The sequence below is a fragment of the Macaca mulatta genome, chromosome 9 (genome assembly GCF_049350105.2).
Source record: "Macaca mulatta isolate MMU2019108-1 chromosome 9, T2T-MMU8v2.0, whole genome shotgun sequence".
Classification (NCBI taxonomy): domain Eukaryota; kingdom Metazoa; phylum Chordata; class Mammalia; order Primates; family Cercopithecidae; genus Macaca; species Macaca mulatta.
In genome coordinates, this window is record NC_133414.1 from 70,347,549 (window position 1) to 70,367,839 (window position 20,291).

The following is a 20,291-nucleotide window of genomic DNA, read 5'->3' on the forward strand; positions in this document are numbered from 1 at the left end:
AGGGAGGGCAGGGACTGGTCGCGGGGCTGTGTCAGATGCCCATTCCCAAAACTTCAATCAGAGACACATGAAGTGCTGTCAGTTTGTGTTGGTGCCGAGGCTGGAAGGATGGTTAAAACCATGGCCTGGGCAGGGGCCATCGTGAGACAGTAGCCCAGGTAAAGCATGCTCACAGAGGACGGAAAACCTAAGCTTCCCTAGGAGGGGAGGGTCAGGTGTACTGAGAGGCGGAGGCCAGGGATGCCGAGATGCCAGCAGGGAGCATGGCTGCAGTGAACACTCACTCTCCATTGAAACCACACGCCTGAGTGCTCTGAACAGCACCCTCTGTGGCTTAATATGAATATACTTAAAACCAGCATAATCCGCAAGGGAGCATCAGAGATGGGACACTGTTGGACACTCTGAGTCACATGTCACAGGAGCCCTTAGCACCCTGCAGCCACCTGGCCCAGTTCAGCCACCCCAACTTCCCCAACCATCCAGCCACACACTGCACCTGCCCCACCAGGGGCTGGTTCCAGGGACCCCCATGGACAGGGGTTCTTCCAACTCAACATCCAAACCACCTGCTGTTCTTTTTTGTGTGTGCAGAGGGTAAGAAGGCTGGGAGTGTGGTTTAAAACAAAAGCGAAAACACCCAAACCACTCCTTAACATCCACAAAATAGCTAATTCGCAAACCTTCATTTTTGTCAATTTATTTAGAAAAAAATTAACATGGGCAAATGAGATACCTCAGTGTTACAACAGAGTATAGAAATGTCTAGCAATAGTCAAATAATTTGATCTTTAAATACAAAATAACCACATGAACACCTAATATACAGGTTTCATCTGAATACATATTTATTAGATAAATATTAGAGGTTGTCACATCATCTAACTACATACAGCTTTGCAAGACTAGAAATCACAATTAGTTTTTTGACCAGTTTAAAGTATGAAATGATTGCATTGTACATACGATGTACAAAGACGATGATGGTTTCTGTGGGAGTTACTTCAGGCTGCACTGGTGGGTGTGTTTATGTGTGTACGTGTGAATCACCTGTGATCATGATATCAAAAATTATACAAAGTATGAATTTGGTTACAATTTTCTTCTGAAATCCCCGTTTCTTTTCATTATTTCCATAGCACCCTAAAAATACACAGGTGGCAGGACTAGTACACTGAAGCTAAATAGTACATGTAGGTAAAATAAAAACAGAACAAAAATCCCTTTCCACGCAGGGTCAGAGTATATTACATGAGCGAGAGAGACAGACGTGGAGAACTCACAAATGCTATAACCAACAGGATCTAGTTTTTCCACGTGATGGAGTTCCAAGCTTTTTTTGTTGTTGTTTTGTTTCGCAAAATAAAAACAATACACATTCCAAGAGAAATGAATTGCATCTGTTGACACGTCTCTATTTCTCATTTACATATGTACACACGTCCCTTGAGTCGCTGCCGCTGACACGGCCCTGTGTGGACGGGTCAGGCCCGAGGCCCGTCGGGAGCAGACCTGTAGCTCTCTGGGGGGTCAGGGCTTCCATTAGGGAGAAAGTATTAGCAGTTTCTTAAAAAATAAAATGGCTACAGGGAACATGATACATGGATAAAGCTTCAAACCAAGAAGATGGGGGTGATTGCCTGTACTTGGCCCTTCCCGCCTGCCTGCTGGCTCCCTGTCCATCTTGAGGAGTGGGTGGCAGAAACATGCCTGTGGGCCGGCCAGGTGGATGCTTGGCATGGAAAAGTGGCTTGCAGAGGCCTCGTTTTTGCTGAGGTTACTTATGGCTCCAAGTAGTCGTCCGAAAGGATCAGGGAAGGATCTCTCCAGAGCTCAGGACCATCTCTGCTTATGGGCGTTGTCTACCTGCACCTGTCACAACCTGGGGCTTGCTCCTGCCCCGGGTGCCTCTGCACCCCCCTCACACCCTGGCCTGGCTCCAAGAGCACTCCGGAAAAGCTTGTCTCCAGACTGCAGGCTGTAGACACCACACACGGTTCAGAGCCGGCCGAAAGGGAAGCTCTGGGCCGAGCTTGCTGGTGGAGGCTTGCTGGAGAGGGGACCCAGGAAACCTGCCTCAGGTGCTGAGCCCAGAGATGTTTGCAGGAAGTGCCCGGGGCCTGGGCTGCAGGGAGCATCTCGACTCTCTGCACTGGAAAGCTGTGGATCCGCCTGTGAGCAGAGTGTGGACACACCCTGATTAAGAACCAGAATGAACCCCAGGCCTTTCTGGGGCAAAGTATCAAGGCAGGAAGCAAGAACTCCTAAGGAAGGCATCTGTAAGTCTGTCTGGAGCTTCATTCCCAGATGGTCTGACACAGGGCGTGGCCACTTGCCAGGCCACAGACACTGGGCAGGGTGGCCACATGCTACCTGGCGTTGGCTTGTCCCTGCCAGCTGACTGACGGATGGCTCTAAATAGCGGGCTGCCCGGTCTTCCAACTCCCAGCACAGCCGCCCATTCTGTTCGCCCCTTCAACTGTACAAATAGCCCTGGTTGCTTTTATTGTTTTTGTTTTAAAAAAAAGAAGACTCGGTCTTTGTCATTGAGTCCAGGTATTTTAAAAACACCAGCAAAGGCTATAACCAGGTCATGAAAATGTTGAATATTATCAAAGACGATACTAAAATATTCACAAAGATATTTACAAAAGCGATTCTTAAAATAATTGATTTGCATACTGAACAACACACTATTTGAAAAAACCTCGACGACAACTGGACAAAGGAAAAAAAGGGGCTGGGGCAATGGCAGCTTTCCTACAGAAAACCTTGTGCCGTCTGGGACAGTGACTGGAAGTCAACAGCTGGGGCCACCTTTCCGGTAAAACCCACAGAGGAGTGCTGGGGACCACCCACAGTGGACGGGAGAGCAGAAAGGGCCCCAGGCAGCGGCCGGGAAGGGTGCAAAGAATTTACAGATGGGACCCCTGAAACAAAGTGAACACAGGACAAGCTCCCCAGGAGGCCCTGGAGAGTGGTAAGCCAGATGGAGCAAAGCGGTGGAGGGAAGGCCAGAGGCTGCTTTTGCTTGAGTGAGCAGGAGTGTGGGGTGAGATTGTGATGGTGGAGGAGTGCAGGCAGGGGAGGCTGGCAGCCAAGGGCAGTGTCTGGGGCAGGCCCAGAAACACGCCCCCCTTCTCCCCCCCTGCGTGCAGGTACATACTAGTGCACATGGCCATGGCCTGGGCTGCAGCCAGGGGTAGCTTGGAGCATAAGGACAGAGGGAGGGGCTGGACAGACACCATTGCCCTGGGCTCCGGTTTCTGCACCTCCCCAGCCTTTCCACACACTGCCCTTGCCATCTGATTGGACAAAGAGAACTAGGACACAGGGGGAAGTGGGCGTCCCACGGAAGTCTTGGAGAGGTGGCAGGAGAGGGACTAGGAGAAAAACAGAACACACAGACAGAAATGGTTTGCTTGCTGTCCAAGCGCAACGTTCCTTTTCTCCAGGTGACTTCATAGCTTTAAATCGTTGCTGTTTAAAAAGAGAGTGGCTTGGAGCAAAGTTAGAAGTTGCCGCTCCTGTTTGATTCTGACAGGTTATATGCCCCCGCCCCCCAACCAAGGGCACAATCACTTTGGTTGGGCGCACACCTGCTCTCTCTGTCCCCCAAGGCTGGGTCCTGTCTGAGCTTGGAGGTGGAGCCTCAGAGATGTCCTGGCCCTCTTTCCCACCAGTCCCCAAGCAGGAATGGCAGACTCCCTCTCAAACACAGAATCTTGTCCTTTTTCTCTGCTTTCTGAGAGAGTGTGTTTATGGGGTATCTTGGCTTAAAGGTCAGGGGTCAAACCGATGACCAGTGGCCCCCGAGAGACGTAGTCTTTCCCAGAGGTTTGTGCTTTTCTGTGGTGGGTGGTGGTGGGCGGGCTAGTCTCACTGCCACCAACTGCCAGCGCTCCTCCAAGGCTCGGGGCCCGTGCTGGGGCCCGGGGGCCTTCTCAGGCTCCACAGTCACTTAAGGGAGGCTCTGTACCAGGAAGCAGGGAGGCAGGGTTACAGTCTAAAAGATGGAAGAACCTTGGGGACACTGGAAGGTCATCTGGAATCGGCACACACGGAGGAACCGGGAAGCCACATCGGCGTGCGCCCTCTTATCGGGCTGGTTCCTCTCGGGAGGGTGGTCTTCAGGCCTGCGCTGGACATGGGCCCAAGCCCGGGGCGTGCAGGTGGGACGGGGACTCCAGACCCACACAGCCTTCCCGGCGCACCCTCCCTACCCCTCTGTTCTGAGAGGGCTGCAGCAGGGGAGGGTTTCCCGCCCCACAGCCTGTGGCTCTGGTGCGGGGCGGTCTGAGGGCACAGGCTCCCAGGTGGAAAAGTGTGTAGGGCAGGTGGGGTGGGAGGCAGAGTGTGGAGGAATGGCCCCAACTGGGTGGCCTTCAGTTGTTCTCAAACAGAGACAGGAGGTCATCGTTACTATTGCTCGGCAGGTCGGGGGGGTCCAGGTAAGACAGGAGCTCGTCAGGATTTGTGAGTTCGGGAAGGAGCTGGAAAAGAAGGAGTGACGAAGTTCAGATGAGGTGTGCCCGAGAGGCAGGCCCCGGGTGAGGAATGCAGGGGCGCCCTGGCCCGTCCCCCTCCACTTGCCTCTCAGGACCCTAGCCAAAAAAAAGGGGAGAGAACAGCCTTGGGCCTGGGCCCGCCAGGCATTCCCCCACACACACCAGCCACTGCACCGAGTGTGGGGCACCCCCGTGCTCATTTCAAGCCTGGGGAGCGGGACCCGCAGCCCACCAGCTGAGGCCTGAGCAGGGCTGACCCTTTTCAAGCATGGACTTCAGCCCTAAGCTGGGAAGGCCCCATGGTGGGTCACTTGGGCCTCCCAGCTGAAATCACATGCTTCATGTGTAAGCACAAGGATGTGGGCTGGTGGGAAGGCGGGAAGGTGAGTGGTTCCCGCAACCCCCTACCCACCATCCCTCTCTCAAGGGCTCGCTGCTCCTTGGTGAGCCTGTGGCTGGCTGGCAGCCATCCTTCCCTGTGGCCCCAGAGGGGTTGCAGACTGTCCCTACCCTCTACTGAGATATCCTTGGAGTCTGTCACATGGGAAGCCTCATGCATCTAAAGGCAGCCCCACTGGCCTGGCTGAGGGGGACACTGGGCGAGGACCTGAGATGGCTGCGCAGTGAGTGAGTCCTAGCTAGCACAGAGCCCTCTGATGCTGCTGGAGCAGAGGCTGACAGAGCAGGGCTGGGGGTGAAGAACAGGAGTGACTGACGACAGGCCTCCTCCCGGAGTCTGGCACCAGCTCTGTGGAGGGGCCGGTGCTTGGTCCCATCCCGTCAGTCACATCCAGCAGCCCAGCCCCATCATCCAGGGTGACCCCCACCATCTTCCAGACTTCAGGGTAGGATCCCTGGCCCTCTGCTGCCCATGCTGGCCTGCCACCCCTGGCTGTGACCCAAGGTTGCCCCCTCTGCCCCCACCTTCTGTCACCCACATGGGGGTCTCTCGGAGTGAGCGATGGAGCAAGCGGAAGCAGGGCATGGACAACACGCGGACAAGAAAACTGGAGACAGACACACACCAGTGAGGCAGACAGACGGCCTCTCCCTCCAGCCCTCCCTGCCCAGGCCAGAGAGGCAGACACAGAAACCGCAAGCTCACCACTGGGGGAGGGCAGGGACCCTCCTGTGCTGCGCGAGGTACCCCGCAGGGCTTGGGTCAGAAGGTGGGTCAGGGCTGGGGTTCAGGGCTATGGCCAAAGGGACTGGGGGGACAGGAGCCAGCAGGGTGGGGACCCTCAGTGGTAACACTTCCCCGTCATGGGGCTTCCTGGTCTGGAGCCAGGTCTGGCTGAAGCCCTCCCGCCGCCCACCCACCTCCTCCCCTTGGGGCCTTGAGCCCTCACACCCACCCCTTCTCTCGGGCAGGTCCCGGCGCCAGGCCTAGCCCCAGGCCAAGGCGAGTGGCGACCCCAACTTACATCCAGCGAAGGCTCCGGCATGTCGGATGCTCCCTGCGCTCCGGCCTGACCCTCTAAGGCTGAGGAGGGGTTAAAGGTCAGGTCGCTGTGTGGATGGCTGCTGGGAGCGGCCTGTGGCGGCTGCCGGGGAGGCTGGGAAGGAGGAGGAGGAGGAGCCCCACTGTGATGTAATGGAGGCCCTGACTGGCTGCTGGGGTGTGGTACGTGCAAACCTTGTTGTATGGAGGGGTGGGGCTGGTCAGAGCTGCCAGCGTGTGGCATCTGTGGAGGAGGAGAGAGCGGGAGAGAAGAGAGGTGAGGTGAGGAGGCACGGCGACGATGCCTGGAGAAAATGAAACCCAACACAACCAGGGAAGTCACAACCCCCGAAACGTGGCCACCCAGTACGAGGCTGAACGTTGTTTCTGGGCAGAGAAACAGAAAAATTTCTCCCCCAAAACCGCCCATCGGGGAGGCTGCAGGGGGACGGCGGGGACCTCCCAGGCCACGTGGGGCCCCAGGAGGTGGGGAGGGCTTCGACACAAGCACAGACACGGGGAGCTGGGCCTGGGCTCCCCCAGGCCCCTCCGCCTCCCCGCCCAGACAACGAACAACAGCGAGGGCAGGATGGAGAAGCAGAATGGGCATGTTCCAGGGAGCAGGAGGCGGGAGGGCGGCTGCCGCAGCATGGTGCAGACCCCAAGCTGGGCAGCAGAGAGCAGACACAGACAGACAGCATCGGGCGGGCGTGCGGCTCAGGACTGGGTCTGCACCTCCCAAGTGGGCCCTGGGCAGGGGTGATGCTGGGCACGAAGGCACCTTCTGCCAGCCCGAAGTGTGCAGCAGCTGGGGTCTTGGCATAAGCCCTGCAGCCTGGGTGGAATCTGGCTGTCAGAGGAGCAGGGCTGGGTGGGCACCTGGCCAGCCAGGGGCATCTTTACACCCTGCCAGACCCTTTTCCTAGACATCCTACTTGGTCGGCACCAGCCCTCAAAAACACAGGGTTGTGAGGGAGGCAGGCACCTCTGGCACTCCAAGGACAACGGGACTGAGCGACGGTTCACCAATGGTGGGTGTCTTGCTGAGGGTGAGGCTGGCGGTGCCTCTCTAACAGATGAACTAGAGGACTCACACCCTCCCGTGGGCATGTGCACTGAAAACTGGGCTGTCTGTGGGTGGGTGGGTGAGATGTGAACATTCCCCTGCTAGTCTGCTGCTGTCCCAAGCAGACCCTCCTTCAAAGTGAAAGGCTGGAGAATCCTGCAGACCAAGCCCTGATCCCACTGCAAGCATCCCTGACAGCCCCCAGCCCCATTTTCACTCTGCCAGTGAAGGTGGCTCACGGATGCTCCAGGTGCTCCACTGGAACAGCAGCCTGGCACATGCTTCCTTGGTCTTTTCGTCCCCTCACCCTGCCCCATCCTGGGGCATGTTCTCCCCGTGTGCATTTAGAATTCGCAGCCACACCATCCTCAGTCTTCGCCCAATTCCAACTTCCTCTTCCTATTTCTCCTAAAACTGCTTCCCAGGCCTTGCTACGGGCCAGTCTCTGCCCACGGTTCAGGTGGCCCCTTCTCAGGGTACAGGGCCTCAACCCAATGTGGCCTTAGGGAGCACAGTGCCCTTTCAGTCCAAGCCCCAAGAATGCGATGACCTCGCAACTGTGATGCTGGAGACCTTGGGAGACCCGTTTATAAGACACATACAAGAGGCTGGAGGAATGGGCCACCACCCATGGTCAGTGAGAGGCCAGCTTGGGGCTCCCACTCCTGTAGACGCCCTCAGTGCCCACCCTGGGAGAGCAGGGAGGGCTCCACACTCCAGCTGTGCAGCCCAGCTCAAGAGAGACAGTCCCTGGATCTTCAGAGGCAGCTGTGCCCCTCAGCTCCGTATCTGGCTGGAACGTCTCTGGCCTGGAGGGGCAGGTGCTGTTGGAGCACTGCTGACACACCTGTCAACCTGCCATCAAGTATGGGCAGTCTGTGAGGGCAGCAGTATCTGGTTGGAGCACTCTGGCCAGTCCCTGCGGGCATGGCAGTGCCTCCCAGCCTTGGGCTCAGCTGGGGGTGTGGCTGCCTCCACCTGGGCAGGCGTGGTAGGAGTTTACCTGTGACTGCCCTGCCCCAGCGGCCTGGCGCATCTGCACCTCCAGGTCTGTTTGCCCTCTAGTGAGAGCTCAGAAATGGAGGACAGGACCATCTAGAGAGCATCTTAAGGGGCTCCGAGGTCAACTCACAGGCTCAGATCCCGCCACACAGATGCAGGCAGTGGGGCTCACAGAAGGCAGGAGAAAGCTCGGTTGTCAAGGGGAAATAGACAGCATTCCCACTCCATATTCCAGTGGTAGGAACTGGAGGGTGCAGGATGTGTGTGTGTGTGTGGGGGGGGGTGTGTGATTTTGATGCCCTCTGGGTGTGGGATGCCCTCAGGACCCAGGAAGGGGCACCAGGAGAAGCCCCCAGAAATCACAAGCCCCATGGGGTACAGAGTAACTTTCAAAAACTTGGCCAAGGCTCCACAAAGCATCTGTTTCCCACTTGGACTCCTGGGGTCCTGAGGGAGAGTTGCTGCTCCCTCACCTAGAGTCCTGAGGCAATTCCATGGTAGGTGTGTGGAAGACAGTATAATCCAGAGGCTCCTTCCTGTGCAGGCCACCCAAGCCCACTGCCAGACATTGGCGGGACCCCAGGCCCTCTCCCTGGCTTGTGTGGCCCAGGACCCACAAAAAGCTCAGCGATGGCCCCTCCTCCCTAAGATGAGAGCCCAGAATGACTGAGACTTCAGACACACCACTTCAGCCTCTGGAGGCTTCAGTTTCTCCAAACCCCAACTGTTCTTCCTGCACCCATGCACTGCCGGGAGTTTTGCTCCATTAGCACAAGGCCTGTCTGTCCTGCTTACACCTGTCACACGGCCTGTGCAGAGCACAGCTCAGAAAACATTTGTTAAACTGAGTGGAACCACGTGGAGCTCACTGGATGAGGACTCCAGGGGACAGGAGGGTCTCCTGCCACTGCCACTGGGGCCACAGGAAGGGAGGGCCTGTGGACAGCACAGGATACCTTACCCCACCAGGGGCATCCTCAGCCACACAGGGCATATGTCAGTAAGTGTGAAACAGAACGAGAAGTGAATGCTCTTCAGATAATGAGACTTCCTAGCATTTCTTTTGTTGGAGGTGGTAATACCCTGAATTCAGATCCTTGGGGAAGAAGGGGACAAAAGTCGAGGTGGCTGGAACCGTGTTAGGTGAGTGTAAGAGTGTGCAAGTGGGAGAGGGAGACGGCTGATGGCGTGTGCTGGGTACTGGCAAGTGCATGCACATGTGTGTGTGTATGCATGGAGGGGTGAGTGTTTGGGGAAGAGCCTGAAGCTCCTCCCATCTCCAGAGAATCCGAAGTCCTAGGTAAAACAGCCAAGTCCAAGGACGCTGACAGGCCACGACCTAGCCTCAGTCAGACCCCTCCTATTCCCTTCTGAGCCCACACATCCAAATCTTCATCCTCTGCCTTGCCTGGGAGGGAACAGGGTATCCAGATCCCAAGGCATCAACCCCAAAGGCTGGGGAATGGGGCGGGGTGAGGAGAAGGTACTCACAGTTTCCTGCATGGGGTGGCTGAGGGGTTTCTCAAGGGCGGCCATGTTGTTGGGCATGTCCGGGGGATGGGAGAGTTGGGGGGGCCCGTGCATGAAGTCATTCATGGATGTCCCTCCAGGGTTCCCGTGGGGGAAGTCAAAGTTGCCATGGCCTTGGTAGTTGTTGCCTAGGAAGGGATGAGATGGGGAGGGGAGAGGGTCACCCAGAGGGATAGTGGCCACTCCAGGGAACAGAGAGTGTGCAAAAATACAAGCCAAGTCCTTTTCCTCTTGCGAGGCTGCAGTTGGCCACAGCAGCCTGAGGCTTCCGGGCTGTAGGATGGAGTAGCCACGCAGCCCTGTCCCGTGGTCTGTGGTACCCCAGGGGATGTGCTACCCTTACAGTTATGGAGGAGGGGGCAGAGTGGGAGAAAGGGGAAAGGTCAGGCTCCTGTGGGGAGTGGGGGACACAGCCTGAGCCCATAGCAGACCCGCTGAGCTACTCCCCAATGTGGGCACTTTTCATACCCAGCAAGACCCAGGCCCAGAGTGGGTGCAGGTTCTGCCAAGCCCACAAAGAAAGCTGCAACAGACTCAGGATGACGCGTGCAGAAGCCAGCTGTCCCGCCTCCCTGGTCACTGTGCCCTCCACCATGTGACGATGGCAAGGGTCAGAGGATCAGCAGGTTGGGAGGCTTGGCCCTTGGCACACTGTGGGAGTCTGGCTAGGTGGCCTAACTTCTCTGGGCCTCTCATGGGGACCTAAGATCAGGGATCCCAGCGGGAGCTGCCACCCAGTGGGGAGTACTTTCCAGGAATCAGTGGCGGTAGGGGTAAAACTTGGTCTGGGCAGCTGGGAGTATAAGGGCCAGTGTGTGACCTTGGTGGCTAAAGGCTAAGGCTCCAGGAACCTGGACTCTGTCCCTAGGAGGGCAGGAAAGTTGCAGGGAAAATGCAGATATCACGGAAAAAATATGGGAGGGCAGGGGGTAAGGCCAAGAACTCAGGTGAGTGTGTGTTGTCAGCAGACCCAGAGGAGATTGGCTGGGAAGAGGCAGCAGTCGTATCTCCCACCAGGGCAGGCTCTGAAGCCCCTGGGCTAGGCCCATGTACCCTTAAGTCTAGCAAACTGGGGACTGTTTATTGGGAGGCGTGTTACTTCTCTCTCTTCAACCACATCCCTGGCCCCTGCCACCATCAGCACAGAAATTCTGTGCCCCTGTAGGGACTTGGGGCTGCCCTCCTTCTCCCTTCTTCCCTGCCTGGCATCACCCACCTTGGCTGCTGTAGTCGTTGGAGTTGGTGCCCCCTGGGGGAGGCGGGAGGGGGTAGGGGGACGGGCCGGGGCCCAGGGCTGCGATCATCTCCATGACGTTGGGCATGATCATCTGGCTGGGACTCATGGTCTTGAACCGCTTGGAGGGGATGCCGTCAGGGTCATCCTTGATGTGTAAGTCCGACTTGATGGGCACTGGCCGCCAGCTGCACGTGGGATCGATGGTGACCTCTTCAAACTCGGAGCTGGGGGAGGAAGGGTGGCAGAGCTGAGGCTCTGGGGTGCCTGGCTTTGGGCATAAAAGCACCTTCAGCTCAGATAGACCCTAAGGTGACCTTGTTGAGGCGCCTGCCCCAACTCTGACCACACTGTGGACAAGGCACAAGCCTGGCAGGGATTTCTCCCTATTTCTTTGACATATGGGGAGACTGAGGCTAGAAAAGCAAGTGGCTGGGCACAGGGCAGCTGGTCTCAAGGCCTCCCGCTTGGGGAGCAGCAGGTGGAGGGTCAGGGCGGGGCACTGTCAGCCTCCTGCTCTGGCTGGCTTTCATCCTTTCTGGGAAGTTAATTTGTCCCCAGATCCAGAGGCCCCTGAGGGTAAGCGACAGAGAGGTGGGGGATGTGGGTCACGGTCTGCTGGCCTGGGAGGGGAGGGCTGTGTCAGGGCTATCCATGTGTACACACTGCTCTATTCCAGGCCTTGTCCCCTCTCACCCCCCGCCCCTCGCTGGGGCCCCACTTACTGTTGGATGGCATTCAGGATTCCCCACATGTACTGATCCACCTCCAGGCCCTCCAGCAGAGCGGTTTTACTGGAAAAGGAGACGGGGAGCTTGGCCTCTGCTCCAGGACCCAAGGAGGTGGGGGCACAGCCCATCCACCTCAGTGTCAGTGCGGTCCCACCCCTGCTGCTGGTTACTACTGGAGGCACAAGAGAGGGGGACTCTGACCGCGTGACACCAAGGGACCACCTGGAGCCCCCATAACCTAAGCCCCTCTGCCATGTTTGGGTTCTGGTTTGCATTTAGGGCAGGTGGAGGTGGGAGGTAGCCGGCCCCTCCCCTCTGTGGTTGGGGGATGGGGGAAGCCCCCACCAGGGTGGGCATCACTCACTTGCACACAGGACACCTCCAGGTCCCTCTTTCACAATTCAGCTGCAGGTACGACTCCAGGTCAAAGCACTGCAGACAGACAGACAGACAGACAGACAGACAGACAGACAGACAGAAACGGGTGAGACCAGGACTGTCAGAAACTGCCTCAATGTGCCTAAAGGACCCTTGGAATAACTTCCCCATCAGAAAGAAAGATAGGCTGTGGGAGAAACCCAGGGTTGGGGCTGGGTGGAGTGAAAGCAATGCCACCTTTCTACCACACAGAGTCCTTATGCCTCCACCCCAGCATCCCTCACACCACACCTCCCATACCCCAAATGACCCTGTGCCTACATCCTCTGAGAAGCCTTCCTGGTCCCCACCCCAGCTGACTCTCACTGTTTTTTGCCCTGTAACAGCCCCTTTCAATGAGGCCAGGGGTAGCCCCTTCAGCCCAGTCCAGGCACGGAAGACAAGTCTGATCAGGTTCATCGATCTGTATCACACAGCTAAGGTGACCAGACCATCCTCTTGCCCACAACATTTTTTGGAGGGAGGAGAGGAAGCTCCTGTCCCACTGCACTCTCAGGACCAGCTGTAGGTGACAGCCCTGGGCCCCTTCTGCATGACCACCACACCCAGGTTCCAGAGGACGGCTCCTTGTTCTTATTCCAGGCTGGGCTGCCCACGTTTACTCATTGCTCTGTCACTGCCTGCTCAGACTGGGACTGTCACTCACACCAGGGCCACTTCCTGAACACTGGCTTGATGCAAGGCCCTGGACAGAGGCATGAATTGGACAGTGGTGTCCCTGCTCTTGGGCCCCCAATCAGCCCTGCCATGTGTGTGGGACTTCCAACTGGCATCTGCCATCTGCCAGGGCAGGGGCTGTCCAAAACCATTTCTATAGCCCCTTTGGCCTTAAGCACACGGAAAAGATGCTCAAAGATAAATGATGGCTGAAATTAATGAGTGATGTCAGCTGCTGATCTCCATGACATCCTTCTGGACAGTGTTTGGACAGGCCCTGTTGCCCCTCTGCCTACCCCTCACCATCCCAGCCAGAATCTAGGTGTCTTGCCAGAGCTGTGCTTTCTGGGGACGCTCACCTGGACATGCTTGCAATCGTGTCCTCGAGCAGGCAGCTGGATGCGCCGGAATGTGATGGGGCACTTCAGAGACACCTTGATGGCTGTCTGCTCCACCCCATCCTCCCCGTTGAGGGTCGTGTTGCCCGAGGAGGCAGCCACGCTGCTGAAATTCCGCTTGACTGCGGGGCAGGAGGCACAGACAGGTGAGGATGGCAAGGCCGTCCTACAGAGGTGGGGGGTCTGCACATGCTCCCCATTTCCTCGTGCAGCTGGGGCACGTCCTGGTCCTCCTCCCAGCCCACACCAAACACGGAGAGGGCCCACAGTGTGTCAGTCATAGGGCTGGGTGCCCGGGCTGCTGTCTCCATGTGGGACGCGTGTGGTGTGTGTGTGCCCGAGGAGGTGGCTGCGGCAGTTCCTCTATCTCTGCAAAGTAGGCCCTGCCTTCGCTAGGAAGGGGGATGTCTGCAAAGCTCATGGAAAGTCGGTCTGGCACTTCTCTGATTTACTGGGTCAGTTTCAGTGAAAAGCCCCCTCAGGCACTCCTGCACTTCACTCTGCACATGTGGAAATGGAAATGAACAGCTGCCTGCTGGAATCCCAGGGCTCAGGGCAGCAACGTGAAGAGTGGCCTTGTACCTCCTGCACAGGGCCTCTGAGTTCACACCCGGGGTGGTCTCCTTTAAATGGGACTCCAAGCCAAGTCCTTCCATCCCAACTTTTTTTTTTTTGTGGCAGTCTTGCTGTGTCACCCACATTGGAGTGCAGTGGCGTGATCATGGCTCACTGCAGCCTTGACCTCCCTGGCTCAAACAATTCTCCCACCTCAGCCTTCTGAGCAGCTGGGACCACAGGCACAAGCCACCACTCTTGGCTAATTTTTAATTTTTCTGTGGAGACAGGCTCTCACTATGTGGTCAGGCTAGTCTTGAATTCCTGGACTCCCTCCTCAGCCTCCCAAAGTGCCGGAATTATAGGCATATGCTACTGTGCCCAGTCCTCTCCTGAGTTTAAGCATGAGCTGGCCAGATGTGGTGGCTCATGTCTGTAATTCCAGCACTTTGGGAGGCCGAGGCAGGCAGATCGCGAGGTCAGGAGATCGAGACCATCCTGGCTAACATGGCGAAACCCCGTCTCTACAAAAATACAAAAAAATTAGCCGGGCGTGGTAGCGGGTGCCTGTAGTCCCAACTAATCGGGAGGCTGAGGCAGGAGAACAGCGTGAGCCCGGGAGGTGGAGCTTGCAGTGAGCCGAGATCGTGCCACTGCACTCCAGCCTGGTCAACAGAGCAAGACTCCATCTCAAAAAAAAAAAAAAAAAAAAAAAAAAAAAAAAAAAGCATGAGCTGTTGAGGTAGAGAAGCCAATCTGGAATCCACCCTCTGTGTCTTCCACCTGATGAAGATCCCCTTTTCTGTAAATCCTCTCATCTTTTAAAGGCCTGGCCCAGGTCTTCACCTCCTCCAGGAAGCCTGCTTCCTGACATTTTTTTTTTTTTTTTTTTGAGACGGAGTCTCGCTCTGTCGCCCAGCCCAGGCTGGAGTGCAGTGGCGCGATCTCGGCTCACTGCAAGCTCCGCCTCCCGGGTTCACGCCATTCTCCTGCCTCAGCCTCCCGAGTAGCTGGGACTACAGGCGCCCACAACCGCGCCCGGCTAATTTTTTGTAATTTTTAGTAGAGACGGGGTTTCACCGTGGTCTCGATCTCCTGACCTTGTGATCCGCCCGCCTCGGCCTCCCAAAGTGCTGGGATTACAGGCGTGAGCCACCGCGCCCGGTGACATTTTGTTTTAATCTGCCTCATGTGCTGCTGTTGCAGGTATGCTTGTTCTGGCTCCCAAGCTGGACTACCAGCTCTTCCACACAGGTCCCAGAACTCCCACCAGCACTTATGGCCCCCAGCTTGTCTGGTCATGACAACAGCCCGAGGAGGAGGGCAGGAGCCTCAGGATGGGGCATGCTCAGGGACACTCCAGGCCTGGTGGCGACATGCATGGAGGCAAACGTCAGTCCCAGGTGAATGGTGACTGATTCTTAGTCCCAAACTCAGGCGGGGCTGGGGTCTGGCCCTCACTCCTTGTCCCCACCCTGACTCACTTTTTGTGATACAGTGCTCTGCGGGCAGGAGGCGCTTCTTGAGGAGTCCTTGCAGCACAGAGCGGACGGAGGGCCGGTGCACCAGCTGCAGCACGAAGAGGTGTGACTGCGGGGAGAGAGCAGACACTTGGTTTCTGCACACTGTCATCATGCCCCGCCCTGCCTGCAGCCTCAGCAGCCCTAGACTGCTCCCGAGATCCCACAGCCGGCCTAGGAGACACTCCCCCAGCATGTGTCCTGGGACTTGTGAGCCTGAACACCACTCTGGAAAGGCCGCCTCTGCTGCAGATCGACAAGGTGGACTTTGACACTGAAATACCCTCTGGATAAGGTTATAGGACACATGGCTTTAGGGCTGGGTTCCACTTCACTTCCTAACCTCCCCTACCACTGCCTTCCCATCATGTGTCCTCAGCCCTTCCGGCCAGGGTGCTCATCCCTCGCTTCACCCTTCCAGGAAGCCTTCCAGAACGCACACCCCAAACGTCCACCCATCAGTTGCCTTACTCTGACAGTTGTGCAGCCTCACACAGTACATCACATTCCCCAGTCGGAATGGGATGTGCTGCCCAGGTCTGTGACCCCTGTCTCTGTGTGGGCTCTGTGCCCGTAAGCTCACAAGGGCAGGATCAGAGTGCTTCCTTCTCCATGCCCCTACAGAGAGGCCAGTAGAGTGGGGCACACATTTACTTCCACTGGGGCCGGAGCAAGCCCTGTGTGTTGGGCCCTGAGCTTCAGGGCACATGAGGGTGGCTGACAGCTGGTCCTAGGTAACAAGTCACGGGTTGGAAGGACCCCCATACATGACTCTAAGACAAGAGGGTTGGGAAAGAAGGGAACGCGTTAACTCCAGGTTTGGGGGAGTTGGGTCTGGGGAGAAAGGTGCTGACAATGACAACTACTGGTGAATGAGGCAAGCAGGACATGGCTTCGAGGAACACAGAACCGCACCAATGAATGAAGGGCAGGGAGGAGGGGCCAGGAGGGGTGAATCGGAGGCATACGTGGAGAACAGATGGAGGCCTAGTGTCCAGGGGAAGAGGCCACATCTGAAGCCAGGGCATAGTGGCTTTGAAGGCCCAACGGTTTGAAGGTTATTGCACAGGCCCTAGGTGGGGAGCAGGTAAGGGCACACTATATCTTTGGTGGCTGTGGGCACAGGGGCTGGTGACCCAAGGACAAGGCTGAGGACCAGAGTGGGGCAGGGTGTCCCGCACTCCCACACCGTGCAACAGGGACTGCCTGTGCCACCGCTGCCCCCAGCCCGCCACACTCACACAGCAGCAAGCCGTGACAGTGATCTGGATGGTGTTGCGACCCGGCTGGCACACGTGCTTCAGATGCAGGGGCTTGTGGGAGGTCTTGTTGTCGCCGCGCTCAATGGTGAGGGGCGTGGCGTTCACGCTGACCTGCACCGAGGCGGGCCAGTTGGTGTTCATCTGCCGGTCCTCGTGGTGGTAGCACTTGAACTGCAGCTCCAGGTCAGACCTAGGTGGGGTACGGGGGTGCTCAGGGCAGCTCTGCCAGGGGGCTGTCCACGGCCTCTGTGACCTCGAGCCAGGCCACACACCTCTGAACGCACCACAACCTCCGAGACCCTTAGGACCCCATCCCTGACCCCAACGGTTCCCCTAGCCTGAGTTCTCCTCTCCCATTCTGGATACTCCCTCTACAACCAAACTGCCCCCAAGATCCCCGCACACCCCACAGCTGCTCTAGCTCCCATCTCCCTGGACTGTCCTCCCTGTAGGGGTCAACTCTTGGCTCCCTAGGTCAGAGACAGAGGGGCAAAAGAACAGGCACTCATTTGACAAGACCTGCTGTGAGGCCAGCCAAGCCCGTCTCCAGACCTGCTGGGAACTGTCCTCTCAGGTCACGGCCATTTCTGGTTCTGAGCACTCCCCAAGGAGGCCCCCCAGGACGCAGCACTGAGGAGTGTCAGGAACCAGCAGTGACCACGTATGCGTGACAACCAAGCCAGGAGGAGGAGGTCTCCCAGGCCAGGACGCTCCCAGGTAAGAAGCGTGGGTGAGCAGGGTGCAGGCAGGCAGCACAGTGGTTTGTCCCGTGCCAGGAGCCTCTGCCCTCCTGCCTGAGTGTTGCAGCTCCTGTGTTCTGAACGCCCACACCAGCTATCTGTGGCCACCTCGCCCAGCCTGCTCAGCCTGGTCAAGAAAACAGCAGGGGTGTGTGTGCACATGCCAGGCACAGACCCAGTTCTTGCCCTGGAGATGCTCACTGGGCAATCGAGGGGGTCTGAGTCACAAGCACAGTGAGACAGTGTGAGTCTTGCCTGAGGATGAAGGACTGAAGGGTGGAGACCCCTAGGATTGGTTCTGGCATCCTGGAGACCTGGGCCCAAGTCCCAGCTCTGCCCCGGCTAGCTGTGAGAACTCACACAAGCCAATTCACTTCTCTGGCCTCAGCTTCCTCCTCTGTCAGAAGGGAAAGTGTTGCCCATTTCCAAGATCAAAGTAGGTCACACGTGGAAGGTGCTGAGCATGGGCCTGGCTCAGCAGGGAACCTCCGGACCTTGCGTTCCAGCATGTGCCGAAGTGTCTGAGCAGCAGCCCTGCCCAATGGTCAGCCCCTTGCAATTGGCGGGGCCTGCCTGACCCAGGCCTGGCCCCTGCAGCAGCATCATCTCTGCATTCCTGGCTCTGGTCACCTGAGTCACACTCGAATTCTTGACTTCATTCCCTCTTGTCAGCTCACGGTCTCAGATGGGATACACAGCTTCCCAGCCTAGGTCTGAGCCAGCCACCTTTTCCTCTGGGGTGAGTGACAGCTGCTCCCTGCCCTTAGGCCATGATACCTTGACTGCTCATCTCCCGGTGCCCCTGCAGACTTCCCATGACAACCGCAGGACAGGGCCCAGTCAATGATGCCGAACACGTGAAGGTGACAGAAGATGCTGCCACCACCTGCCCAGGGCCACACTCGGGCCCAAGGAAGCCATCCCGGGGGACCTCCTTCATCCCGCCTGGGCTGGCGCCCCTGCCCTGACACGCACCTCCACATCAGCGTCTGGTGGACCGTGGGCCGCAGGTGGAACACATGGTTGCTGACAGCCAGGTTGTGCTCCAGGCGGAAGGGCTCCAGCACCACGCCATCCCGCACGGGGAATGTGAGCCGCAGCTCGTCATTGTGGTTGGCTGGGGCGAGGAGAGGAGGTGGGTGAGCCACAAGCCCCAGCTGCCATGGGTTCCTGGGCTGTGGGTGGGACTTGCTCACCCTGGGCTGCACGCTCAGAGGAAGGCAGGGGTGTGTAAACAGGGCCAGAGACATAGCCAGGCCAAGGGCATACCAGTGAGTCATGGCTTCTTCAATTCTACACGGCCCCACCCCAGCTACTCATCATCTCTTCTTCCACCCGCCTCCCTGCCTCCTTCCGTGGCTGGGTACAGATTTTCCTCCCAGCCTCCAGGCACCCAGGCAGCAGTGAGATGGGCTGTCTGTGGGCAGCGCACCCCTCCTTGAATGTGCCCCTGGGTATCGCACCTGCTCTCAAGTCTCTGTCCTTTCTGCATGCCCAATCCCCAGGCAGCCTGACTACTAAGCCCCCTGCTCCCAGCCCACTGGGGGGCCCAAATGGAGCCGCCCAACAGAGGGAGGTGGGACCCTCACCTGGGGGTGGCGGCAGAGCGCTCATATTTGGCTTGATGTCAGGCGGGAAGGGTGGTTTGACGTCTTGGCTGGGGGACAGGTATGGAGGGATGCTGCTCCCAGGGGTCATGGGGGGTGTGGGGTTCCCTGGAACAGGCGAGTGGGGGTAATTTGCCACAGGAACCGGCCTGGGAGGCTGGAGAGAAAGAGAAGACACACATAGGTTATGGGATCCCGGAGACAGAAGGGGCCATGGCTATGTACATACACCGCACTCACCCCAGGGGCCCGGGGCCATGCCCCTCGGGAGGAGAGCCTCCACCAGGGAAACCCTTCTCTCTCACAGATCTCTGTCCCGCTCAGAAGACAGCCTTGGGAAGGGCCTCCCCACCCTTCATCTGGGTCTCACCACTGAGCTCCTGTGTCAGGTGCATGTGGAGACCCTTACCCATCCATGTGACAAATGGGGACACAGAGGCTCAGGGTCGGGGGCTTGCTCAGAACAACCTTGGAGGACAGGACAGCAGGAATAAAGCCCAGGCCTCCTGTCACCCGACCAGGTGGGCTTCAAACATCACGACTCAAGGCCACACCCTCTATGCCTACCCATCAGGGTCCCCAGATGGAGTCGGGGCCTGCAGAATCTGGGGCCCAGGTTCCCCAGGAGCCCCTCTCCCTCTTCTTGTTTTCAAGACCAGCCAGGCTGACACTTTACCCTGGGGCCCACCCCACCTGGAACTGTGGATTCTCAGTCCTGAGCATCTCTGTCCCCAGCACAGGGGACCAGTGAGTGCACCCGCACCCATGGGCCCCTCTGAATGTCCAGAGAGGCTGGAGCAGGAACAGTGAGAGCCTTTAGAGGTAACAACTGCCTGTGGCTTAGAATTTGTAAATTAAATCGGAACATACCCTGTTGACGTTCCCTTGGCTGTAGTTACTGTAGCTGCTTCCCGAGAACGTGTTGTTTTGTCCATTAAACTGCTCTGGCTGTTAAAACAAGATAAACAACGCTGAGTAGGGGGCAGAAAAGCCATCAGAAGCCCGCTCTCCCTCCGGACAGTAAAATCTGCCAGGAGCACAGGGATGCTACAGGGGCCCATCCACTGCTGGGCTGCGGAGGGAGCGGGGCGGGACAGCTACACCTCGGCGACAGCATTTTGCCTCTCTCTGTCCCTAGTTATTAATTTAGCAGAAGTTACAAAAAGAGCAACACCTAATATGCTGAAGTTGGAGCAAAATGGTAAACCTGTTCAGTGGATGACCATAATAAATTAGCATGATTTTTGGCAAATAAATGTAAAACAGTAAAGTGTCTTCTTTACTCCCAAGAACATATTTTATAATAATCCTAAGGAACGGAAAGGCTATATGCCTAAAGATCCTCATCACAGTATTATTTCTAAAGTGAAACATCAGAAGCAACCCCAATACCTAACAGAGGGAATAATAAAATATGATATGGTGATCTCAGCAGAATATTAGGCAGCCATTAAAAGTAAAAACCCCAGGGGCTCTGGCAGCAGTAACATTCTTATTATTTCATGTTAAGTCAAAGGTACAGATTCAAAGGTACAGCTGTAATAACAATTTTGTAACATGTTAGTGCCCACCTGCACACAGAGAGACAAAGTTTAGAATGAA

General features: G+C 57.1%; 1 protein-coding gene across 41 annotated transcripts in view; it reads right to left on the reverse strand.

Moving 5' to 3' along the window:
- Positions 1-684: 684 nt before the first annotated feature.
- The window catches only part of ZMIZ1 (zinc finger MIZ-type containing 1), a 244,518-nt gene continuing 224,911 nt past the window's right edge, over positions 685-20,291 (reverse strand). For 24 of the 41 annotated variants that reach the window (XM_077946501.1, XM_077946493.1, XM_077946500.1 and 21 more), the window contains 12 exons: positions 19,560-19,637; positions 18,672-18,846; positions 18,058-18,199; positions 16,322-16,532; positions 15,045-15,150; positions 12,967-13,127; positions 11,877-11,944; positions 11,507-11,575; positions 10,764-11,008; positions 9,509-9,675; positions 5,933-6,193; positions 685-4,493 (listed from right to left, as the gene is read on the reverse strand). In XM_077946501.1, coding sequence (XP_077802627.1) covers positions 4,386-4,493; positions 5,933-6,193; positions 9,509-9,675; positions 10,764-11,008; positions 11,507-11,575; positions 11,877-11,944; positions 12,967-13,127; positions 15,045-15,150; positions 16,322-16,532; positions 18,058-18,199; positions 18,672-18,846; positions 19,560-19,637 — 1,791 coding nt within the window. In that variant the 3' untranslated portion in view covers positions 685-4,385. The remainder of the gene's footprint in view (positions 4,494-5,932; positions 6,194-9,508; positions 9,676-10,763; positions 11,009-11,506; positions 11,576-11,876; positions 11,945-12,966; positions 13,128-15,044; positions 15,151-16,321; positions 16,533-18,057; positions 18,200-18,671; positions 18,847-19,559; positions 19,638-20,291) is intronic. The other 17 variants (XM_077946513.1, XM_077946507.1, XM_077946512.1 and 14 more) reach the window with 1 other exon arrangement.